The following is a 13,623-nucleotide window of genomic DNA, read 5'->3' as shown; positions in this document are numbered from 1 at the left end:
AAGTGCTGGGATTTAAAGGTGTGCACCATCACTGCCTGGCTGAAAACCAGTCTTTTTCATGTCTATAGTTAGATTAGCTAAATAGGTACAGACTTCCGAACAGGTGTCTTTAATATTAATTATTACTTACCCTCTTAGGTCAAATTACTTTTGAGGTGATATGATATGAAACACACAAACTGAAGTCTCTCTGAAGCTGAACTTGAGACTTACCTTAATTATCTGAGTAATGGTCTGGGATGATGACTCTGCCACCAACGCTAACAAAAGACATCTGTGCAACTCTCTAATGCTGGATGCAATCGTTACCGAGAAGGGGGTGAAAGCCATTCTGTGATCAGTGGTGTCTTCAGCAACAGAAAGAAACTGCTTGGAGCCTTCCAAGATTGCAGACAAAACTTGCAAGGCACAGGCACGAGTCTGGAATTTCAACATGATTCCATGGATCAGTCAGAGGTTGGGATCCAAGTTCCCTTCTTTCCATAGAGACTCAATTCTCCAAGTATTCAGAAGGCAAGGGGAGGACCCATCAGGTGCTGAGGGCAGCTACAAGGTAGGCCACTTGCACTACACAGAAGGCTACCATGGGACAACAGTGAGGCAGCACTCGGATCTGAAGTCCTCTGTGGGAATGATTGGAGACCTACACACCTAAGCATAAGGCCGATGGAAAGAGAACTTAACAGCTCCTGAGAGTATCTTCTTACATTCGACTCTGAAGCATCTGAGTATGTGTTTGTGCATATTGACAATGGTAATGGAATGTTTAGAAATGCTTGGGTGAAGGAAATAACATTGTTTGCAGTGGGTGTATCTGATAAAGAATGGAAGTTGTATACGTATATGTTTATGTGTGTGCACATGTGTGTGCATGTATGTAGAAGCTGATGCCAGGTGTCTTCCTCAGTTGCTCTCTATTTTTTGAGACAAGGCCTCTCACTGAACCTGGAACTCACTGATTTGGCTAGACTGGCGAGCCTGCAAACCCTGTCTCCACTACTCAGCTTCTTTATGGGTATGCTGGGGATCTGAACTCATGTCCTCATGCTTGCAGAGCAAGCTCTTTAAACACTGAGCCATCTCACGGACCCTAAATACAATCTTATGGGTGGAAAGGGGGAAAAACCATCTTAGTCATGGAGTGCTGTTTATTTCAGGAAGACAGTTACAGGTGACTGTGAGCTTCCCATGTGGGTGCTGGAAATTGACCCTGGGCCCTCTGGAAGAGCAGTCAGTGCTCTTAAACGATGAGCCATCTCGCCAGCCCCCATCTTACACTACTTACACATCAGCTACTCAAATGATTATGGCGTATTCTGATCTACTGTGGATTACTCTCTCCTTTTAGAGAGAAACTTAAAAAGAGGTAAAATATGCACTAGGGCTAATTAAAATACTCACTTTCGGTGAGTATGTGGGCTACCTAAGGAGAGCCTGGTGCTCCTCAAGTGTGACTTCTCAATACCCATTGCTGTGAGGCTGAGAACAGACTCCTTTCCTTCCATGGTTAAGAGCTAGTTTCCAGAGAGAGGTGGACTTATCTAAACACAGGCACCTGCTCCACCTGCCACGGGGTAGTTGCTGATGCTATCCAGACTGCCAACCCATTGTTTTTTTTTTTTTTTTTCTTTCCTGAAATTGCTTTTTTCTCATTAAAATATGTAAATCATTCTTGATTTTTTAAAGATACTGGCAAATTGTTAGGACCGTATTTTATTTATAGTACTATCTTATGCTTTCCACAAAACAATATAGGCACTTTTCTAAGCTTTAGTTAGCCTCTACAACCATGAATACTACATTGCACTGAGTTAGACTCTACAACCATGAATACCATATTGCACTGAGTTAGCCTTTACACCATGTATATATACTACATTGCCCTGAGTTAAGCCACTGAGTTGTTCCTAACACCATAGCTTCAGTGGGGCTCAGGAGACACAAAAGTTATAGCACAGTGTGCTCTGACTTCAAGCAAAGCCTGGGGGTGGGGGGTGGGGTATAATCTTAATTCATGGTTTGCAGAAGCCTGTCCCCTCCTCATTTCCTACCTATTAAGGTTCTCAAGTCAGGACCTGGGATGGTATGAGTGAGAGCAATATTCAGAGAAGATCAGATAGGGCAAAGGGCAAAAGGACATAAAATGTGTCTTGCCTTTGGAGATGGGTCCTTTAATGTGAGAGTCATCAAAGAAACAGACTGTGGGCTTCCCAGCTCAGGTGTGTCAGGAACAAAGGCCGACCAGTAGCCATACAGAACTTTTTTTTCTATCGATTTGATTGTAGAAAGAAAACAAGCTAATGCCCCTTGGCGAACCTTGGCTTGGTACGACCTTTCATAGTGAGAAGAAAGTTTAATAAGTTTTTAAAAATGCAAACAGAAAGGCTATGTATTCCAACCAGCCCAAATGCTTATTCTAAGTACCCCTAAAGATGTTACCATCCCTTTCAAAGTATGATCAAAACATGTTAGGTAATTTTGCTACAAGCTATTAATATTAAAGCTGATTAAAAACCAAGCAGAGAATAAGGGACTAACATTTTGGTTAGGAAACCCAGTTAGACAAGAAACAGTGCAGAGTATCCATGCATCTACTCAGTGGATTACCCCTTAATGACCTTATGTAGGCCACAGTGCTTGAGGTGGCCACACACCCACCCACCCACCCACCCACACCCCCACACACAGCCCCTGCCCCTGACATGCATTTTAGTGGAAGTGACAGATGGTTCAAGAAAGAACTGTAACACACTTGACATGACACTAGGGCAAAGGTAAATGACAGGGTCATGTAACAGAGAACTTAAGTCAGAATGGAGGTGTTGGAAAAGTTTTCCAGAAACTATGACTTGTGAGCTCATTTTGAAGAGGTTAACAAGATGAAACACCCAAAGAGAAGCAAAGAGTCACTACAGCAGATCCAGCAAGTAGCCATGGGTCAAAGTGATGCAAAGGCCCCATGTGAAGGAGACCTTCAAGGTCAACACCACATGGCAGACAGGCTCTTAAGTCATATGCAGCTACAAAGACCAGGTAGAATGTTATAACAAAATACTACTACCTCGTTTTACCCTGCATGCCTCCTTCCGAATCGGAATAGTCTGACTCACTGCTGCTGACTCTTTTCCAGCTGGAGGCGAAGGGCCAGGAGGCCTGTTCTCTTCCTGCGGCTCTGCTTCCATCCACAGGCAAACTCTGAGAGCCCCAGGGGGAGGAGCACCAGGCGATCTCGCCACACGTGTTTACCCTGCTCGTGCTGAGACCTGGGGCCACTTCCACTTCACTGGATTCGTCCTCCTCCTCCTTCTCTCCTTGGGGTTTCTTTGGTTTTACTTTGTGTTTTTTCTTTTTATTCTGATTTTAGGAGCAAAGACATAATATATACATACACATATACACACATATACATACTTATATATATTTACACATATATTATGATAGTCATTCCCAAACTACTTTTTTAACTGAAATCATTGGTAGTTTTTCATTTGAAAGTGACTGGAAGATGTTCCCAACATGCAGTTTGAAGAAAGGAGAAAAAAGGACAAAAGCAAAGAGTGGCAAAATGTGCCAGGCATGACACATGACGCACAGCTCTGAACTCCTACTTCAAGGAGTAAGGTTCAAGGACACAGCAACTGTGTAGTCTGGGTGTCCCCCAAGTGACTCTGGAATCACTTCTCAGAGCATCACCTCCCTCACCTACAAGCACCAAGCAAAGCTGTAGAGAAACTGGCCTTCTCCAGAGTGCGTCTGCCAGAGCTTGAAAGCCCGTGGAACAGGAGCACAGTACCTGCCACCCAGGTGCAGCAAGTGTCCCTCTAGACAGAGTACAGGAGGTGGCAGCCGCTGCACAGGATGCCTGTTCCAGGCCCTTACGTTGGGAAGTAAAAATATGAAGTAAAGGCACTTTCTTTCTGTTCTTCTCATCTGGCATCCAAGTATCTTTGGGATCTGTTCCTTCCCTTTGTCTACTACTTAAAGTGCTCTTGACCTAGACTTTCTATTTGCAAAAAAATTGCAAAAAGTGGGTTTTCTCAGTCACAAATCTGACCATGTCATTTTGCTATATGACTTTTTCATCACCTACAAGATGAACCCCTGACTTTGTAACACTCTGTGTAAGACTCTTCCACACACTGCAATGCCGCTCTGCCGGCAACATGAGCCGCACACACTCTTACTCCATGTGAGCATGCAGCTCTGCTTCCCTCATCGCCACCCTGTTATTCATCCTGGAGTCTCCATTTAGACATCATCTTTAGCAAACCTCTTTCTCCTCCATTTGGACTGTGTGCTCTGAATGTGATCTCAGAGTACTTTGTGGGTGTTTTGGTGAAAGAAATTACAGGACTATAATGGTTTATCCATCTTTACCCAAAATTCCCAAGGGTAGGCAGAATCAATCTCTCCCTCCCTCCCTCCCTCCCTCCCTCCCCCTCCCTCCTCCCTCCCTCCTCCTCTCTCTCTCTCCCTTTCTCTCTCTCTCCTTTCTCTCTCTCTCTCTCTCTCTCTCTCTCTCTCTCTCTCTTTCTGTGTGTGTGTGTGTGTGTGTGTGTGTGTGTGTGTGTGTGTGTGTGTAACATGTATACACCCAGGCATGGGTATATGGAGGCCAGAGGTTTGTGTGTCTTTGTTTAACCCTCTCCACCTCATTTTTTGGAGACAGGTTCTCAGTGAACCTGGAACTCACTGAACAGCCAGACTGGCTGGCTGGTGAGCCCTCAGGATCCACTTGTCTCCACACTTTGCAGTGCTGGGGTTACAAAAGTGTGACACCAAGTTTTTTTTTTTTTTTTTTTAAATATAGGTGGCAGCTATACAAACTCAAGTTTGTGCAAATGATACTTTACCTACTGAGCCAACTCTCCAGCCCCTAGTACCTGCATTCTTCATGCTTTCCCCAATGTCTTGGTATAGTACATATTTAATAAATGTTGAATAAATAAATAAATAAATAAATAAATAAACAGATTTCCAATTTAAGCATTCTTTGTCTGCTGGCACATTTCTAGATATAAATCTTGGCCACACATCTGTATGCTCCAGAGTCTCTGAGGGAATGGAGGGAGAAAACAGCTATCTAGAAAGGCTGGGAAATGTGAGTGCGGCATTGTGGAAACAGTAACCTGACAAGCAGATGGGCTCCAATGGCTCTAGAGAAGAACTGCCACATTATGACCCACAGGCTAAACACAGCCCAGCCCGTAGTCTGCTTCTATGACTAAGCTTCTATTGGATTGCAGCCCATCTGCTTCCACAGAGAATCTCTGGTTGCTTTTGCACTCTGGTACCTGTGATAGCCAGTCCTTTACAAAAGAAGTGTATTGACTCTTCTTGGTTTTGAGAGGCCCAGGAATGAGCCTTCCCAGCAGTGGATGTAAAGCAAACGCTTGTTTGTAGTGGTTACACTGCCTAGGCCTCTCAGAAGTACAGGATGCTCTAACTGGTATTCCCAGCATTCTGATCAATTTTACATTTCTGTATTAACTACACTAACTCGAAAGCAAGTTTACAGTAGCCTTTTGAAGCAGCCGAGAAGCAAATCATAGAGAGCACACACAGCAACACAGCAAGCACTCAGACAGTCCACAGCTGAAATCTCAGTGGACAGAGATGTACCGCAGATGGTCGAGCAGCACTGGGTTCTGGTTGCTGTGGTTTAGCAGGTGATCGCCCATCATACTGAGGAAGTGGAGTTGGGTATAGCACCGCAGGCATCTCTATGTTTAATCCAGGGAGTCCGTGAAACATGACTTTCTAACAGTGAAAAGTGAGGAGAAACAAATGCCACATAAATCATAAACAGAATCAGCTCCTTCTCATCGACGAAGCAGAGACAATGCTTAAAAACTACTACAGAATAAAAAGGAGACAAAGGAGATATCTTAAGGTTAGTGCCCAATGAAGTGCTTGATCCATGCCCCCCCCCAATGCTCCTGATCTCATCTGATCCCATATATGTCCACACCTGATCTCATCTATGTCCACACCCCGCTGAATGCTCCAGATCTCATATGATTTCGGAAGTCTGCAGGATTGGGCGTGGCAAGTCTGGGGATGGGCCTTTAAAGAGCTTAATCTTGTCTACATGCAGCTGGATCTGCACTGGCCACACCAGATTAGGCTTAGTTTCAGTGCATCTATTATTTTTGTTTATTAACTCAATTTCATCCCATTATTTTATGATCACAAAATGCTTAATTTGTTATTTTTTTAAACCCCAATTATTTTTTTAAATTAGATTTATTTATGTGCAGGTTTTGCTTTAGGTATGTGCCTGTGGAGGTCAGAAGAGGGGGTTCGGGTCTCCTGGAACTGGAGTTGTGAATGTTTGTGAGCCACCAACTATGTGCCGGGTCCTCTGTGAACGGGAATAAGTGCTCTTAACCACCAAGCTATCTCTCTAGCCCCTAATTTATCATATTTATTTACCCAACTATTTCCCTATCTGTTTGCCCCTATTTAGGGATTAAGAGAAAATAAATAAAATATTGGTCACCAAGCTAGACTGTCACAGATGGCTTTGACCTGAGGCCACACCGAGCCTCTCACTCATCCTGGCTGAACTGAAGGGCGCTGGGTCTCAGAGGGTGACCAAACTTTCCCATTGTGTGCAGGCTCAGAAGATAGTAATGGCAGCCTACTGCTCCATAAGTACAAAAAGGTGAAGGAGGGTTCAAGATAATCTATAATTAAATTATCTACAGATCATATCTCACCACTGATTCCTTTCTGAGATTCCAAAGTAATTCTTAAAACTTTGATACCCTGATTGCGGTTGTCCTCTGCTCTTAATTTTAACTGAGTATGACTGAATGTGAACATTCTGCTCTTATAATCCATACAAGAACTTCTAATGTCTTACAACTAGGCACAGAGAGGTGAGAGGGTACTGGACAGCCCCCGCACCCCACCCTCGGGCGTGAAACTTCGGAGACTCCCTCACCTTTAGCACGGCGAGGAGCGCTCCCAGGTGCTCAGTTTGCGTCATTCTCATCTTCCCACCATTAAGAAGAGACTGTGTGCCTTTCAGTGCATTCTGTAACAACTGAGGGTGGGGAGGCAGAGAGGCAAGTTAGAAGGCAGAAGAAGACCTGGTTCCTCATGGACTAGCTCTGGAGCAGTTAGGATGGAGGAGAAAAAAGGCTCCTAGATGGAGGACAGACACTTTATGAAGCATGCACAGCAAAGAAGGGGCCCAGAGAACACAGCTGATGGCCACTCTGGGCAGCTTTCTAGAAGAGTTCTCTTTCTGTACACTTACACACCAGCATGTGTAACTGATGGGCAAGAAAGGGGGCAGATGAGACCACTCAGCAGGTACAGCCCCCTGCCGCCAAGCCTGACGACCTGAGCTCAGTTCCCAGGACCCACTCAGTGGGAGGAGAGGACCAACTTCTCCAATATGTCCTCTGAGCGCCACACAAGTGCTATGGCATGCCCATATGCACACATACCCATAACATAAAGTGTCATTTAAAAATTTTTTTTTAGCTGGGCAGTGGTGGCGCACACTTTTAATCCCAGCACTTGGGAGGCAGAGTCAGGTGGATCTCTGTGAGTTCAAAGTCAGCCTGGTCTAGAAAGTGAGTTCCAGGACAGACAGGACTGTGTTACACAGAGAAACCCTGTCTTGTAAGGCAAAACAAACTTTTTTTAAAAGGAGCAGAAAGAAGATGTGAGGAGCTCTACCATACATTGTAATAAACACCCTGAACGCTCCGAAAGGCCAAGGCATAGGTAGGAGGGCAGTTCTGATCAAGACCGCCCACAGGGGAGGAGGTGAACTGCAGACTTGTTGAAATAGTGGGAAAAGTTGATTTTCATGGATTATGGCTGCAACAATTACATTAGAAGCTAACGTTGCTAAGCGTGAATGCCAGCAACAATGACATGATTTTATCACGTACTTTAAATCTTTAAATGCTTTATCTCGTGTACCATGTATCAGCCCCATAATATGGTGTTGTCAGTCCAACTTGAGGGCAGAACATGGAGGCACCAGAAACTTAAGTAATCTGCCCAAACCAAACCAATAGTGTAGTCAGATTCTCTAGCCTCTGTTCTATGCCTTCAACATTCAGATGTTAACAGCAGCCACCTACCATGCAAAATGTTATATCATCCATATCAGGAGATTTTGGAGACCGTAATATGGTCAAGAAAGCTTGGAAGCAGATGTTCTGGTAGGACTCCTCCAAGCACGGCTGTCCTGGCACACTAGAATACACATGGGGAAAACAATTCAAGCAGGCTCCTTTGAAATGGTATTTATGGATAGAAAAGCATTAATGACAGCAACACAGACTGCTAAGTCTGAAATACATGCCTGAATACTATTGTACTCCAGAAATGGCATTTTGGCTGATTAGTTACTATTGGACTAGCACAGGCTTGACCACACATGAAGGGGAAGAGAAGTTTCTATAGAAAAATGGCACAGAAGTATAGTAGAGGAGGTGTGGAGAAGAAGCAATCTCTTTTTGGTTCTGCCATTCAGTCATAGGAGGGAAATAAGGCAGACAGATGCTGGCCGTGTGAGAACATTACTAAGTCTGCATTCCCAGGCACTGGACAACACAGTGCTACCCAGAGACAAGATCAAGTTTGTGCTGTCCGTTTGTTACTGTATACTACAGACCAACTCATCTTCTTAAAGAAGAAACTGGACTTAAGAGAAACTTTCACAAAAGCCCAAATTGGTTAATATTTACACTAACAGAAAATAACACTGGCACATTGCACACCTATCACTTCTAGTATGCATTTCTCCCTTCAATATAAGATAGCCTTGTTAAATGGCATAGGAAATGTAAACTAGGTTCTTTCTCTTTTTGTTTGAGACACTGTCTCACCTGTTGCCCAAGCTAGCCTGGAACTTGCTATGTAGGATAGCCTCAAGCTAACGATCTGCTTGCCTCAGTCTCCTGAGTGCTGGGTTCATAGGCTTGTATCACTAGGTATAGCTTAGCTAGGTTATTTTTCTAAGTTGGCTCTGGCTTCAGGCAGATAGCACAATCTACGAAGGGCCCAGGAGAGGTCCTACCTTCTGCTAGTGGGAAACCTGGTTAGATCCACATACCTGAGACATAAGTTCGCCATACAATGCACTGCAGCTCGCCTGACCTCAGGATCAGGGTGACTTGAGTCACTCAACTTCATCAAGAGGCCGCTCTTGCCTAGCAAGTCTGGGAGATGCTGAAACAAAATATCAGCAGTGAGGGTATAAGAACAGCTTCTAGGAAGACTGTACTTGTTAGACAATATTTTCCTAACTAAAGGGCAGTTAAGTATCAAAAAAAAAATTAGCTATTAGGTAAATCAAACATATGCCAGGAATCAGTAGTAAGAATCATTACTAGGTGACTGCTGGGGCTCTTTAGCCTTGGACATAAGGACAGAGGTTGATGATGATGATAAAGGTCAACAGTTAGAGAATGTCAAGCACTGTTTCACTTCACCCTCAGAGCAGTATCTTACGCATGAACAAACAAGGCTCCAAGAGATTCAGGAGGGCTATACATGCAATTAGTGGCAGGATGGATACTTGAACACAGGTATCTTGGCTCTCAAGTCTGTGCTACTAGCCTTCCAAAGTAAAGACATAACAGTTTAAATTACCTGTCATAGTTAACTTCATTGGTCAACCTGACAAACTAGAGCCACCTGGGAAGGGATGGGGAGAACCTCAACTGGGGAATTGCCTCCATTAGACTGGCCTGGGGAAACATTTGTAGGGCATTTCCTTAATTGCTAACTGATGTGGAAGGTTCCAGCCCACTGTGGGTGGTACCATCCCTAGGCAGCTGGGCCTGTGCTGTATAAAAGACAGCGAGCAAGCCAGAGGAGGCAGGCTAATAAGCAGCGCCTCTCCATGGTTTCTGCTACAGTTCCTACCCTGGCTCCTCTGGATGATGGGATGTAAGCTGTAAAACGAAGTTAACCCTTTCTTCCTCTAGCTGCTTTTGGTCATGGTGTTTATCACAGCAACAGAACATAATCTAAGACACTACCTTTTGACATTTTGAACCATTGCAGTAAACCAGAGTTGCCAGAGCTTGAAGAATTTCCATGTGTGTCCAAGAGCAACACTGATGAATAGCTGAGATTGTATAGGTCAACAGGAAATCCAAGTTCTGCTCATCTACAACCACCTAACAAGAAAGGAAAAAATAGAGATGATCTAACGTAAGACAATACACATTCATCTTTTTGTACCAAAGCACTGGCTCTCTGTTTGATAAAGACAGGGGGAGACCTTCTCCTTGCTACAGGGTCTAGATCACTTTTGCCCCTTTGATATCTCCAAACTAGAACCTGGTAGTCCTTGTAACTTTGCCTGGAACTAATCAGAAACTGACAGTTATAAATAGAGACACAAGATCCAATGCACCAAAATTGACTTAATACATAGTAATTTTTCAACTAATACACAGCAAACAAACATATCTGCTAACTATGTATCTGTCACACTGTGAGGAATACACCAAGAAGATATGGCACATCCTTGTCCCCTAGAGTATAAGCTTCTTGAGAAAGAATGGGCTAACTAAAACCCAATTTATGGACATTTAAGTCCATATTTAGTGTCATCAAATGCTAGAAAGTTGGTTATGGGCTGTGGATACCACAGGTGATGGGAAGTTTTCCAGCTGCCAGGGACAGAGATGAAGCACATATACAGCACATGACAGTAGTAAAAATTCAGAAGCCAGCCCACACCCATCTGTGACATTCTAAATCTGGAAGCAGTCTCATCTCATTTAACACACACAGCTGGTTACACACCAGTATCAATCCCCTTGCCCGGCCGCAGGGGTCTAGTTTTATTTGGATGCCTTCCTCTCTTGCAGTCTGAAGGATTCTGGTTGACACAATGCTAACTGATATTTGTATACTCATCTACTCATGGATTCACTTTACAGATAGAAAACCGCAGAACAGACCTTAACAGAAATAACTGTGGACTTTTTACCCTGGGGCTCTCTGTTCCCAAGATACTCGTGGGGTTTTATGGAGATCACAAAAATAGTTTCAGGAAAAGCAAAAAATACTGGTAGGAAAGAAATAGGGGATCATGTAATTATATTCTGGGATATACCTTGGTCAATTCTATTTTTCCACCAAAAAAAAAAAAAAAAAAAAGCCTAGGATGGCATGAATGATGTTGGATTACTGAACCAAACACAAAAAAATATTCTCATAAGCAAAAGTCTAGAATTTCTCAGAAAATACATTTGGTCAGAGTTCTACTTGGTTTTAATGATATACTCTTAATAAGCATGGCTTTTTTTGTGTGGTACTGATGCAGGGATTGAACCCTTGGCCTCATGTGTGGCAGGCCTTGCCAGGCTCCACCACTGAGTTATATTCCCAGCTTAAGGCATTTTGCTTTCCCAAGCTTTTCAAAAGATTGGACAACTGACCTGGGCATGGTCACAAACATCTGTAATCCCAACACTTTAAACATGAACAAAAAGATCAGAAGGCCAAGGCCTTTCTTGGGCCAACCTGAACTAAGATCCTGTCTCCAAACAAAACACAACAATGAGCCTACCATACATAGCTGCATTCCCAAGCAGAGCCCTAAAGTTCTATATATGATTACCTGTAATCTGTTAAGTAAATGATGGATCAGCTGAGACACTTTGCTGACAAGGTGATTCTGATTGAGAGGCACCAACTGACATGCCCTCACAAGAAGAGAACCGACATCCTATTTAAAAAAGACAAATGCACCGGTTAGCCAAGCGAACACCCCAAAACGCAGTCAAATGGGACAAGTACACTGGATGTTCCACACTCAGTGAGGGAAAGAATCCAAGAGAAAGTTGAGGAAGAAAATAAGGGTTGGGGGAATGAAATAACAAAAATTAGGAAGTACTAAAAAGCAAAAGAACTTTTACTATACAGTACAATTAAACAACAAAAGAAGGGCTTCCAGCACAGACAAGCACACAAGCTACAGCTAAAAATGCTGAGTGAGCCAGACATTCAATGCTAATGGGCAAATCAGAAACAACACTTCTATGATTCTTATATAAAATTAGAAAAATTACAAAGAAAAAAAAAGATGCTATCCACAAATGACACCATCTACTGATGTTTGCTAAATAAAAAGGCTCTGAGTCTTGGAGATGTGAAAAGCCCTCAGGTGCTTGAACAGCAGCAAGCTCCAAATGACTGCACCAGGGTCCAAGAGGAGAAATAGGAGAGAAAAGCGGAAAGGCACACATTATTTTTGTTGTTGTTGTTGCTGCATAAAATATCAAAGTATATAAATAAAAGTTCCCTTAGCTTCACTCTTAATTCCACTCTGTCCCCTTATCCATGGTGAGCTCTTTTGAATTTTTTCTTTAGTATGTAAATGTACACTTATTTATTAAAATTCTTATCCCTGTACAGATTGTTTTATTAAGCATCTTGCTTCTGCCATTTGCCAATATACATTGAAAATCTCTGATGAGGTTTACACTTTTTGGGTTTTTTGTTTGTTCTAGTTTTTTTATTTTTATTTTTTTTTAACCAAATAGTAGATTCAGGCAAAGAACAGTCTGGAAAAGGGCTAGACTGGAGAAAGAGCAGTGACAGACCAGGGGAATCGTCTAGGCAAGAATTATTTTGCCTAAAGCACAATGGGAATAAAGAAGAGAAAGTGACCTGGGAAACATGTTTGAGGCAGATTCTGATGAATTTTAATCCGACAGGCTGCAGGACAAAGGAAGGAAGCAGAGTGTGCGTGCGCCTTGTGTGTATTAGGGGTGGGGTTGGGCAGAATGAATTGAGGATGGGAGTGTAGGAGACAAAGTATTCACCTTTGAGAGCTATCAAGTTGGAGATGCTTGTGGGCCACGGGAGGACTGGCTTAAGGATTCAGGGAATTAGTTATAAACAAGATCTGATGTGTATGAGTAAGATTACTCTGACGGTAGAAGTGAGGCAAACGAGGAGGAGCTAGTACGGGAACAAAACAGAAAACACAGGCACTAAGGCAATCAGGCTCCAATTCTAGCTTTGCCATTTGCCCAAACCGTGCCGCTGGCTCTTTGTGAGCTTCATCAACCAAACCAACTAAACATTATCCTCGACCTTCCTGGAGTCGTTCACCAGGGATGGCAGCTGAGCGCGTTACAACTCAGCTTTGAAAGATGCTAGCGTGCAAACTTTCAGATGGAGGGCAGAGACGGAGAGAGAAAGCCAGCCCGTGAACCGGTGACAGCCGGAGGGGCGGGAGGGAGGAACCAGACGTCGTCCTGGGAGGGGTGAGGCGCGCCGCCTACCTCGGGGGCCACGCCGCCGCCCTCGCTGTAGTTCTCGGAGATGAGCTGGTCGAAAAGCAGGTGGATCTCCATTCGGGACACGGTGCTGTCATCCGGCTGCAGCGCGCGGAGCCTGGCAGATAAGCGGCGGAACCCATCATCCTCGGACGACTGCTCCCGCGGGGCCGCTCGCGGCTGCCCACAAGGAAGCGAGGAGGCGACCTGCACCGCCGCCATTTTTCCTACGTGAAATAGCTGGGAAATACTTCCGGGCCACCGCTTGGGGCAGGGCCTCGCTGTGTGCTCTAGTTCCGGGAAGTCTTCGTTGTACTGCAGGTTGTAAATTGTGTTGTGATTAGAT

At 44.0% G+C, this 13,623-nt stretch overlaps 1 protein-coding gene across 1 annotated transcript in view; it reads right to left on the bottom strand.

The window, feature by feature from the left end:
• Nucleotides 1-13,499, bottom strand: part of Heatr6 (HEAT repeat containing 6) — a 28,678-nt gene extending 15,179 nt beyond the window's left edge. Inside the window, exons 1-10 of the mRNA XM_027426446.2 lie at nucleotides 13,284-13,499; nucleotides 11,612-11,719; nucleotides 10,017-10,157; nucleotides 9,086-9,201; nucleotides 8,109-8,223; nucleotides 6,950-7,051; nucleotides 5,623-5,760; nucleotides 3,062-3,354; nucleotides 2,155-2,332; nucleotides 214-420 (exon numbers count right to left, since the gene is read on the bottom strand). Of these exons, the coding sequence (XP_027282247.1) occupies nucleotides 214-420; nucleotides 2,155-2,332; nucleotides 3,062-3,354; nucleotides 5,623-5,760; nucleotides 6,950-7,051; nucleotides 8,109-8,223; nucleotides 9,086-9,201; nucleotides 10,017-10,157; nucleotides 11,612-11,719; nucleotides 13,284-13,499 (1,614 nt within the window). The remainder of the gene's footprint in view (nucleotides 1-213; nucleotides 421-2,154; nucleotides 2,333-3,061; nucleotides 3,355-5,622; nucleotides 5,761-6,949; nucleotides 7,052-8,108; nucleotides 8,224-9,085; nucleotides 9,202-10,016; nucleotides 10,158-11,611; nucleotides 11,720-13,283) is intronic.
• Nucleotides 13,500-13,623: the final 124 nt, after the last annotated feature.

This window comes from Cricetulus griseus, chromosome 7 (genome assembly GCF_003668045.3).
Source record: "Cricetulus griseus strain 17A/GY chromosome 7, alternate assembly CriGri-PICRH-1.0, whole genome shotgun sequence".
NCBI lineage: Eukaryota > Metazoa > Chordata > Mammalia > Rodentia > Cricetidae > Cricetulus > Cricetulus griseus.
This window is presented reverse-complemented; position numbering and strand designations above follow the sequence as displayed.